Genomic DNA, 12,631 nt, shown 5'->3' with positions numbered 1-12,631 from the left:
ACACGGTCTGCCTTGAAATTGTCGTACCAGTGGCTGAAGAGAGCTGACCAGACACGTCTGAGGCTGTGCCCCTCCTGTTTCTTTTGGCAGTAACTGCCAAATACCGGTCCTAATTCGGCGTTGTAACTCTGGGGCGACCTGTGCTGTAACGTTTACTCACATTACCATTATCTTGGAATCGTTGCCAAAGCCTGGAGATGACACTCTGGGCAATTCCAAGTTCGTCTGATACTTCCAGTTGGGTACGCCCACATTCCAGACGGCCGATAATTCTACCACGTAAAAAATCATCCAAATGCGTCCTTTGTGTCATAACTATTCGGTTATTGCACTGAAATGCTTATAAAGCGCCTGCGAACAATTTTACTTCTTTGCCTGTATTCCTTATATATCACTTACATTCTCATCATTGTGACGTACCATCGGTGTCATCTGGTTACTTCCTGAAATTTGCGTATGGTTCTCGAAGATGAGTGTAGTGATTTTACAGGTGATATATTTATTTTAGAGTTCGATTTCCGCGTGACTCCGAATTATCCTTAATTTATGAACATGAGTGTATTTTCATTTCGGATATTTACGGAAATCTCAATTTTCCATAACATTAGGGTATTTAGCACTAACTTTCAAATGTGATATTTTTCAGTGACATGAACTCGATCTTTCCGCTAGTCGGCTTGAAGCTCTGTAAGAATCAAACCAAGGGTTCGATGGTTAAAGACGAGCATCATAAGACAACTATTACAGCCCCATGTTTAAAACAACTTTAATTCAGCGGAATGTTCAAAATACATCCAGTAAACAGATAAGCAAGACAACATAAAATGTCAACTGGAAGGGTGGGGGGGACCGAATACAGAACTGTGAATGCCAACAAGATACCACCTTAAAAGTCTCAACACGTGTTTCAGATAGCGTCAAATGTTTAAGGGAAACAGAAAATGATGAAAAATGCGCTTCCGAGCGAAGGGTAAAAAATCCCATCTACCGGCCGTTATGCATAGCGTCCTCTAAAGGGTTTTTCCTCTATGAATCATCTCGACTTGCTTTCAAAAAGAGGGATTGACTGGCCTAAGAGCTCCTCGTCCCTTAATGGGGGATAAAGCTTTAGATTATTAAAAGCGGACCTTGTAACGGGGAGGACTTTTTTTTGATTTGTTCTTACGCTGTTGAGTCACGTGTGTAATTATAGCGTAAGCTGCAAGGGTAAGGAACTTTTCTACGACTACGTAATTGGACCATCTGTTACTTGCTAGGGTAGAGTTTTAGTCCGGAGGGGGGTTCTGCGCAAAGATGATAATGTTGCCGAATAATAAGTGTCAAGCCTGTCGGACCATCCGTACTTGACCCCTCCTCTCCCCCACTCACGGACACGATTCGAAAGGAAACAACTCCTCCACAATTTAACGGGGATTTAAGCGTGCTGGTAAACGTGAGACTGACACATGGTTTTTGGAGGTACTTTAATCGTCGTAATAAGGCGACTGCTTTAGCATTTTCATATATTTTTTTTTCAAATAAAAATATTCTGATGTTTAAATTGAAACAAGTACACATATCTAAGTTTCCATTTTGTAAACCAGAATTTAATGAAAAATTCCTGGTGAAGGAGCGTCTTAGAGTTACACTATAAAATTATTTAAAACTCGGTCAATTTCTATAAGTATTTGCATAATAATTGTTATTAATGAAAGATATTACAGATATTTTTAAAGCCATATTATGTTTAAGACACAATAACACGCCGAACAAATACTAATTCAGAAGTCAAACAACAAAAATCAGCGTTATATTTTCAAATTTTCACAGGACTAATTTCGATGGTTTTACCGAGCCACCATCGTCAGCTGCAAAAGCGCAAATGAACGAGATAGGATATAATGATCACACAAGAAAGCCTGGACAGAAAATAAGCTAGTGGCGCCATCTGTTGGTGAAACTAGAACTGAAACATAATTTCTTTAAAGGCCGAAGGCAAAGATGGATTGGAATTAGGATCGTTAACTAGAACAGAAAGATTTTTTTGAATGTGAAATGCCTCTAGAAAATCCAGTTCTCCAATGGAAGATGTTTTTTTTTGAATAATTTTGGCAGCAGAAAAATTGAAAGTGTCATTTTCGGACCAACAATGTTGGGCAACAGAAGACTTCTGTGTTTCCTTATATTATGTGCCTCAGTACAAAATAATGAATTGCATACTGCAAACAACAAAACGTTGCTATCGATGGAAAGGTTTGGTTTTAATAACCATGACAAAGCCCACTAGGGCTATCTGCGTGAGGGGAGGGTTGCCTTCGTGAAGGTCGTTTTAAGGGAAACTGGATCGTCTACATGTTACACACGAGAAAACCCACAAAAACGACCATGCAGCCAGGGCGTTCGCCTGGAATTGAACCCAGATAACAACTACCAGTGTTCAGCGATTTTACCGCCCGGGCGCTGGTGGGCAATCACCAGAAAGGAGACTCGAATGATGAAATAACAATATCTACTTACACTAAGAGGCATCTTTGCACTCTCACATAATTCGCATTTAGTGTACATACTCTTCGATTTCCCGAATTAGTCGCAAGTACTTTGCCTACCGTTTAAATCTACATTAAGTTTAAGAGGTTTCGGTTTATTAAAATAAAAAGGCAATATTTTTACGTACATGTTATATAACGTACTGTACAGTACTTACAAGTGCTGAAAGTCATCGGTCAAAGTAAACTGTTTAACGGGCACCGTGTTTGCATATTTCTTAGCCTGCCGTTACTTGCTTTAAAGGATGAGCAACCAAGCTTCTAAGCTAAGATCTTAGCATTTTCACAAAGAATCGGACCCAAAATTGGGTTTCCCATAGAATGTTGCTGCAAGAAACCACTTGAAAACGACATCTTCTAAACTTTTGTTTGTTGCTGCCATCATTGATTTTCTTGATGATTGCCATCATTGATTCCTTCGTTTTCAGGCAATGACACAAAGTAGGTTTGCTCCTTTTAATGTATGAAATCGTTGCTTGTCCAACCCTCCGTTTCCCTCTTAATTTGTTTCTTAAATCCTGAAAGCGATCTGGATAGTCGGAGTTCGGATAATTGTTCGGAAAATAATAATGTATAATATGCAAGCATAAACTATTATTTTTATAAACCATCATTGATTCCTTCGTTTTCAGGCAATGACACAAAGTAGGTTTGCTCCTTTTAATGTATGAAATCGTTGCTTGTCCAACCCTCCGTTTCCCTCTTAATTTGTTTCTTAAATTCTGAAAGCGATCTGGATAGTCGGAGTTCGGATAATTGTTCGGAAAATAATAATGTATAATATGCAAGCATAAACTATTATTTTTATAAACCATCATTGATTCCTTCGTTTTCAGGCAATGACACAAAGTAGGTTTGCTCCTTTTAATGTATGAAATCGTTGCTTGTCCAACCCTCCGTTTCCCTCTTAATTTGTTTCTTAAATTCTGAAAGCGATCTGGATAGTCGGAGTTCGGATAATTGTTCGGAAAATAATAATGTATCATATGCAAGCATAAACTATTATTTTTATCACATTGCCAAAATTATTAAACACTGTTTTAAATCCTCTATCAACCCCTCCCGAAAAGATCTACATAATTCGATTACTCTTATGAAACCTAATTTCGAAGATAAGAAGAAGAGACCGAATCTGCCAACAGCAGAATTACTCTTCATATATATATATATACGTAGAAAGAAAAGCATAAAAAGACACATAACACATTTAACAATCTATTAGTAGAATTTACAACAACATTATACCGGACGTGCAGGACTTATAATCTCACTCACGCAATTTATAAACTGCAAGTTATTTGTGTCAAATAAAACTTTAAAAAAGAGAGGGAGAGAAAGTCGATACGGTTACCAAAAGATACTGATGCTATTTTGCCTTGTCTTGCTGACAGTCGAAATTTAAAAAAGGAAAGAGGAAAAACACGTCTACATACATCTGTGTTAACACGACCGAGGTCATGGTCTTAGCAGGAAGGGATTGGACAATAAAAAAAGACGTCCTTTTCAGTGCATATTGCATAATGTAAAGTTACAACTAAGACGATATCATTGAAACACATGTCGGCAAATAAAAGATTAAAAATCCAGCCGAATTTCTTAACATCAGCACTAGAAAAACCCAACTCGGAAAGTTACAAAAAGCACCACTTTTATCAGATAAGTTTTTTCAAAACTCTGGTGGAGTTCTCCCCAGCGGTCAAATTGATTATTTTTTTTTTTTAAACGCATTCAGGTTGAAAAGTGACACTTTTAACTAACTCCAAATAGCTACCTTAATGATAATATTAAAAATTACATTATTATTGGATCATCATTAACTGGTTAAAGGAAGCAAGACCCTTCCAAAAAGCGAATTTTTAATTTTGACTTTAAAGTGAACATTGCTGATTCCAAAAATATACGACATGTTTATGTTTGAAGTTTCAAATGCTAGCAAATTGACATACAAGATGTAACTTAAAACAGCCACACAAGCTTTCTTTAATTAGCTTTCTGGAGGACATATCGAGTCTAGACCTTTCTGGAGGACAACATGCCGAGTCAAGTCTGAGAACACCATTCTTACAAAATTCTTCTTAAAAAGGACCGGTCCTCGCGTATGTGAAATTTATGTTAATAAAATGCAGGTAAATTAATTTTTAATATTAAATATCGTACTCAAATTTTTCGTTTATAGTATTATTTTGAGGTACGTTTGCTGGGAACTTTTCAACTAGACCGCAGAGGGTTGTTCACACATTTTTGTAAAGATTTTGATTTATATATAAAACAAACCTCAGAATTTTATTTTCTAATATGTTTAATCTGATAGCCCTTTTGTTCAATTATCATATTACATCTTGATTTCCAAGATAGATGACCTTTTCTTAAAACATCAAAGTCGATTTTATTCCACTCCTCCTTCACAATCTTCCAGAGTCCATCCAGTGTTTTGGGATGCCGCTTATAAAGAGCTTGTTTTAAAGTCCAAATGCACAGTAATCCATAGGAGACACATCAGGGTACTTGGGTCGGTTGCATTTAAAGAGCTTCAATACCGGTTTTATTTATCATTTTTTCAAAAGATAGAGCAGTAGATTTAGAAATATAGCTTGGAACCTTATCCTGATGGAGCTTCACACAGCGAAATCGATCTTTTTCTATTGCAATCATATAAGCATATCCAAGCCTCATGCACTGTAAATATATATTTTCATTTTTCACCTGGCAAATAATTTTCATACAGCAATCTGGACATCTTACGCTAAGAAACATTTATTGCTAAGAAACATGTTTTACGCGTAAGATGATGAACATCATGTTTTTTAGATTTGATTAGCTTTAAATCACATTTTATAATTTTCTTCCCAGTTTCTACAGAGATATTGAAAGATTTTGCAATACCTCTTTATGGGCTGGATTTTGTTTGAAAACATGAGATGCGACTTTAGATATAATAAGAGCCGTACGTACCCTTTGTTGGGTATATATTATTTTTTGCCTTTTTCCAGTCAGATGTAAACTCTGACGCTTCTTTCTTTTCATATTAATTATGTCACTTGTTTTACACGTAGAAATATTAAAACCATCCTTTTTACATCTTTTTTAGTAATTCAAGTGTATTTCTCTTTGGACAGCGCAAAAATATAGCCTTCGATGCATTCTTTATTTCCCAGCGACATTTTAAAGATAGACCACTTTTAATAATACCTTATTGCAATTGGATGCCGGTCATGTTCGTATTTTAAAATTAATAATTAAATTCATGGAGAAAAACAAAATCGTTACAAAAATGTGCAAACACCCTCTGTATGAACAAAAGTGATGGAGAAGTTAATAAAATGAATACACGGTAGCTTTCAAAACAGCACCTCATAGAAAAGTCCCCAGGTTGAATTAAACCTTTCCCCTTCTACAACTGGCACATTTAATCCTCCATGTAAAATCAAGAAAACTGTCATTCGAACACCACCAATTTCCCGTTTACGACCAGCCCCTTCTTTGCTTTTCCAATTGGTTGAAACCCGCTCCTTCCGACAGTTCCTCCTCTTTCATCGCCATCCCCTCTTCCATGCCGCTTTCGACAGACACGGAGACAAAGCCCGTGCAACGATGTGGAAGTGACGCCCTTTCAAAAGCAAACTCGGTGTCGCCCCATGGCGCTGTCACGCTGTTTAGGTGCGCAACTCGGCGAGTGATGAGGATGATTTTTTCGAGAAAGGAGGAGGAAAAGAGATGAGATTTTTGCCCTCCATCCACGAAACTGTTGCGAGGAGAAATTAAGAGTTAATTCGTAGTCATTTACAAAGAACAACTGGCATTTGGAACGACTACGTTCACTGATTTTCTGTCGTTCTGCTAATGAACTGCCAATATTTCTTCCACGATCTCGCGCATAACATCAAAAATGGAAACCCAAACAATGATTTCAAAAAACTGCGCAATTATTTTTCATCCTTCTGTGCCAGAACTTAAATATTGTTACTTTTTTTCCTGACACCAGTTGTTACGTTACTTACTTCCTTCACGTTCGTACGGGGTTCGTGTGGATTTGGAGTGAATAATGATGACAGCACTTGACGAAGTATCGAAACACACTTTATTTACCAATATTAATCAGGACAGCTCCAAAACACTTTTACAGTCGTCGAAGATCTACAATAAACACGCTGGAACAATCAGCGACACAGCCTTCACACTGTCAGGTAATAACGGTGAAGACAGCTTCATCGCAAAGCAACAGAGTTCACCTCCAGACTCTGCTCGATCGTTCTCGGAACTCCAGTACTCTTGAGACTCTCCACGCTTTGCACTCGACGACACACAGAACACAGCTCCCGACTCTTCGGTTCAGTCGTTCCCGGAACTCAACACACTCTCTCGACGATGCACTAACCGCGATACACTACGAGACTCTTTCGCTGCACTAGAAGACCCACTCGGCACTCGCTGGTCGGCTGTCAACTCGACCGTCACCGCACAGACTAACTAGATGAGAGACACTAACTGACTGCGAACCAGCAGGGTTTATATAGCTTTTAGCTGGTGTTCGAGAACATTCTGGGCTAAAACGGTAAGAATTCGTTCCAGAAGTTTCTCCATCCGTCCATAGCATATCTCCAATTTTGTCGCCAAATGGGCGATTTCTTTCCAAAAATGACAGCCCTGCCAGCCCTTGCCAATTTATGGCAACCCTAAAACTGCTTTGCGGGGAAGCTATCTCACCGCGCTTCTACATTTCGTAACACTATAATTACGTCAGATGCTTTGGTTTTACGCGATTACGGCAAAGACTCCAGGGCTATCTGCCTAAAGGGAGAGATGTCTTCGTGGAGGACTTTCTAAGGGAAATTGGCTCGTATGCACGTTAAAGTGTGGGGAAAAACACAAAAACGCCCATGCATCGTAGCCCGTTTGCGGGATTCGAACTTCAGACCGAACTACCAGTGTTCAGCGTATTTATCGCCGTTCCTAGCGTGTGTGCAGCGCATAAACGCACGCGGGCGGCCAAGATCAAGGACGGCCGGACTCTTGCGATACCACTCCTAAATATTTCAATTTAATTAAATTCATTGTAAGTACTTGTCATATGTAAGTACTTTTTGTATAATTTGTCATATGTAAGTACTTAGTGAGTATGAAATCAAAATTTTATTAATCATTGAGCTTTTTTTTTAAAAAAAAAGTTTCTTTGGGTGGGGGGGTGCGGCAATCTTAGGAAAGTATGCAGGTAGCCAATGGCCTAGTAACGGATCTGCCACTGGTGAGCATCACTACTTCAGAATCCGTCACCTAAGGTTAAGAAGATTTGAAATATGGGGAAAAAAAAACTGTCAAAAATCTCAGGTAAACGATTTTTTCAATGTGCAGCCCTACAGCCAATTTTGAATTATTAGAGTGATATTTCAAATTAACTTTCAATCGGAACTCTTAATAAATAGGATAGTTTTAAGGCATGCTTGTCATATATATTTATTTACATAAATTAGTCAAATACTAAATAGTTTCACAGTAATCGACACGAATGTAACTAATTACAGCATAAATATGAATTACAATAGTGGCCCGAATGCAATTAATTGTCTTCCTCATGAAATGACTCAGACACCATATAACAGAGGTGACCAAAGCCAGGCTCACAACCTCATTCCAGCTCTCGCAGTAAGTTGTGCGCCTCATTATGCGTATAAAATATATTGTTACACGTTTTTTTCTGACACCAATTTTACGTTATTTTCTCCTTTCCCGTTCGGATGGGGTTCGTGTGGATTTGGAGTGAATAACGATGACAGCACTTGATGGAATATCGAAACACACTTTATTGGCCGATATTCATCAAGACAGCTCCAAAATCTCACGTTTTACAGTTGTCGAAGATCTACTATACACTCGCTTGAACAATCAGCGACAAAGCCTTCAGGTTATCAGGTATAACGGTAGAAACAGCTTCACTGCAAAGTACCAGAGTACAGCTCCCGACCCTTTTGCGTCGTTCTCGGTTCGTGTGGATTTGGAGTGAATAACGACGACAGCACTTGATGGAATATCGAAACACACTTTATTGGCCGATATTCATCAAGACAGCTCCAAAATCTCACGTTTTACAGTTGTCGAAGATCTACTATACACTCGCTTGAACAATCAGTGACAAAGCCTTCAGGTTATCATGTATAACGGTAGAAACAGCTTCACTGCAAAGCACCAGAGTACAGCTCCTGACCCTGCTGGGTCGTTCTCGGAACTACTCCACGTACTCTCGGGACTCTCCACGCTACAACTCGCGATGCACTCGACGACACAGAGCACGGCTCCCGACTCTTCGGTTCAGTCGTTCCCGGAGCTCAACCGCCACCATCGAGATAGATAAGGCCTGCGTTCTGAATCGAAACTGGCTTGTGACGTCACGGTTAAGGGACCCTCAGCAATAACTCACACAATGACACTCCCCGAAACTTTCTCCGTATTCTTTGTCACCGTATTACTGTTAGACATACCTCACACGCTCTTGTTAGATGCTTAGATTTCGTTAGTTTTATTAACATTTGTGCATTATTCATTGCTTTTTCAAGTTGATTGCTTAGTGATACATTTTTGTTTCTGCATATTTTCGTGCGAAATTGTGTTATCAGCATTATGCCTTCCCGTTGTATTGTTCCTGGATGCAAAGGAAATTATGATAATGGTCCTCGTGTGAGAGTCTACAGTTTTCCATCTAATGAAATTTTAAAAAAGAAATGGCTTAAAGCTATACCTCGGAGTAATTTTAAATTAACGAAAGCTTCAAAAGTTTGCGAACTTCATTTCAAAGATGAAGATATTGAGATGGAGACAAGTGCATATGATCCATCCTCTGGAAAAAAAATAAGTGCACCTCTTTCACGTTCTCGATTAACGAAAGAAGCAATACCATCTTTATTTCCGGGTTGCCCTGAATATTTATCCTATCAGAAACAGAATCGAGAATCTCCGTATGATAAGAAAATACGATTACAAAATCAGCAACTGCATTTGGCTCTACAGGAAAGCATGAAAACGAAATCAGAAGAAGAAGCAAAATACATGTTTTCAACATATGCAAACTTTTTAAAGTGCTTAGAGACTCAGCAAATCCCGTTATTTTGGTCTATAATCAGAAAGGAAGATGAGACATTATTTATTCACATCAATACTCAAGCAGCACCAGTTATTGAAGCCTCTGTTGTTCTTAAATATGATTTAAGTGTCTCAGCATTTATTGGTAATGCTGCAATAAAATCATGCAAAGAACATAACTTTCCTGTGAAAGTTGGAGATATCAGAAATCTCCAAGAAATACTAGATGGTGTACAGTCTCTGTTAATACCTGTAGCTCAAAATGAAATTCAATCAATTTTGGATACAATTTTGGAATTATTGGGCCTTCTTAAACTGAATGATGAAGTCGAAGAAACTGTTATTAATTTTTTGGCCGAACAAGTTTCACTTTTCTCGGTCAATAAAGTTAAACGGAGATACTCACCAGAAATGCCAATATTTTCAACTTTATTGCATTCCATATCTCCACACGCGTATAAGTTTTTACGACATTCGGGAAATATAATTCTTCCCCATCCAGCAACAGTTAGAAAAATTTGTACTGAATTTAATGCAAGTCCCTTTAAAGAGCAATTTGAAGTAAACTTCCTTCATTATGCGAGAGAGAAATTTGTGGAACTTCAACCTCATGAAAGAATTGTTTCTGTAATGATGGATGAAATTCATATTAAGCCATATTTAGATTTCAGAGGAGGTAATATTGTTGGCTCTTCTTTTAACACTAAGGATGCAGCAACAAGTGCTTATGTTTTTATGATCCAGAGCTTACTCTCCCAGTATAAAGATGTTGTGCATATTTTACCTGTGAAAACCATAACAGCGGATATATTGCACTTTATACTTAAAAAGATTGTAACAGGATTAGAGAATATAGGGTTTTTCGTGGTTTGTGTAGTAAATGACAATAATTCACTCAATCGTAAATCTATGTGTTATTTCTCAAATCCACCAAAACTGAGTATCGTTTATCCTCATCCAGTAAAAACAGACAGACCCTTATTTTATGTAATTGATGCAGTACATATATTAAAATGTATACGAAATAACTGGTTGAATCAGAAAAACTTAAATCAGTGTTTTCAATACCCAGATTTTGAGACATTTGAAAATAATGTTATTATGAAAACTGCATCTTTTTATACTCTCAAAAAACTATATGAAGCTGAAAAGAATAATTTAGTTACATTTAATCGCTCTTTGACTTTTAAATCTCTTAACCCATCGAATTTAGAGAGGCAGAATGTCAAACTGGCACTGCAAGTTTTTAATGAACATGTAGTGAATGCTCTAGTAGAACTAGAAGAAAAAAATAATCTGCAATTTGCCAAAGAAACCGGAAATTTTATTAAAATAATTCATGTTTGGTGGTGCATTATAAATGTAAAAAGTCCCCATAAAGGAATACGACTAAGAAATGAAAATATGAATCCATTAACTAATTTGCCTGACGATGAAAACGTGAAGTTCTTAAGTAAATTTTTGAATTGGCTGGATGTTTGGAAAAGCATGGGATGCACTACAGGGAATTTTACGAAAGAAACTCATCATGCTCTTACTCACACAACTCATGCTTTGTTGGAAATGAAGGAGTATTGTATCGAAGAGCTGAAAATGAAATATTTTCTCTGTGGAAAAATACAAACTGATTCTTTAGAAGAGAGATTCGGAAAGTATAGATTTTTAGCCGGATCGCAATATCATGTCTCAGTGAGGCAAATATTTGAATGTGAGTCCAAACTCAGATTACAAAACACTTTTTCATTGAGATCTGCAACTTTTGGTCAAATTACTATTGATGAATTTAATGCTGTGTCTTCATGTGAAAAGGAAGATGAAGTAATTAATTACTTGAATATTGATGTAACTAATGAAGATATTTTAGGCATCGAAAGTGTAATACCAGTTTTGACATACCTTGCAGGATATTGTGTTTATGCCATATGCAAAAAACAGAAGTGTTCATCATGTCTGTCACAGTTTTCAATTGATAAAGAACTGATATGCGAAGATTCATATCGCTTAATTTCAAGTATGGATAGAGGATGTTTAAAGTATCCTCACCCAGACATTGTGAATATTATTGTGCATTGCTATATAGTAGTTCAAAAACTTCTTTCTGAGAAATACGAAAATGAATTTTTAAAAGTTCAAAATCAACGAAATTTTGCATTGACTCTTGCATTTTCTATTATAAATAGGCTAGAATTATTTAATTCAATTGATATATGTGAGTTAGGTCATACTGCTGAGTATTGTGTGAAAGAAATTTTGTGGGTGTGCATAAACATTTTACTTAAGAATTACTGTTGTAAAAAAAATGATAACTATAGAAAACCCTGTTTAAAAAGAAAACTACAAACACTACAGAAAGCAAATATCTAAAATAAGGTATTTATATTTTAGAAAACATTCCATTGCATTTAAAAAATATCAGTTATTTTATTGCATATTTATTTGTAAACTTTTTGTTGGCTTTTATAAGTTGTAATTTTTTATTCATTATGATTTAAGGGATGAATTTATGTTTACTTTTGACATCTGAAGCATCATCCCTTGTAATAATTACTAAGACTAGTAATATAAAAATTGTCAGCAAAACTTATGATTATTTATTTTAATTGGAAACTAATTTTATATGAAATAACTGTCCTAAGGGGTTAAAAGCATAACACTTATTTCATTACATAACATGTAGAATATCAAATGCTGAGTAAATTTGATTCATGACATAGTACTGTGTTCTTAAATTTAAATATCAATGCTTTTTGCAAATCATTAAATATCATTTTATCGTGATGAAACTTAAATGCATATGTTTAGCTAATATAGCTTCTGTTCACTTTTATATATGTTATTATCATGCAATCAGTTTGTTTTAAAATTTGTTATGCAATATAAATCTTTCTGAGAATGATAGAAAAATTTCTAAAATAATGTATGTAAGACTCATATTAAGGTAATTAAATTGCGAAACTGCAAACTGAAATTTTAAAAATGTACAGTTATTGAAGAAGCAGTAGTAATTGAATTCATATGTAGACATACTTGTTTTC

The 12,631-nt window shown here is 36.5% G+C and overlaps 2 protein-coding genes across 9 annotated transcripts in view; one reads left to right on the top strand and one right to left on the bottom strand.

Annotated features, from left to right (window-relative positions):
- Nucleotides 1-12,631, bottom strand: part of LOC118198476 (plexin-A2-like) — a 1,098,378-nt gene that overhangs the window by 905,928 nt on the left and 179,819 nt on the right. The gene's annotated exons all lie outside the window — the stretch shown is intronic.
- On the top strand, nucleotides 9,138-11,960 carry LOC146993512 (uncharacterized). The gene has a single exon (XM_085806922.1). It carries the CDS (start codon nucleotides 9,138-9,140, stop codon nucleotides 11,958-11,960), a length of 2,823 nt encoding a protein of 940 aa, XP_085663048.1.

This window comes from Stegodyphus dumicola, chromosome 12 (assembly GCF_044657685.1).
Source record: "Stegodyphus dumicola isolate Sdum_Otavi_A_Nest chromosome 12, ASM4465768v1".
In the NCBI taxonomy this organism is placed as follows: Eukaryota; Metazoa; Arthropoda; class Arachnida; order Araneae; family Eresidae; genus Stegodyphus; species Stegodyphus dumicola.
Note: the sequence above shows the minus strand (reverse complement) of the source record. Positions and strands in the feature narration are given on the sequence as shown.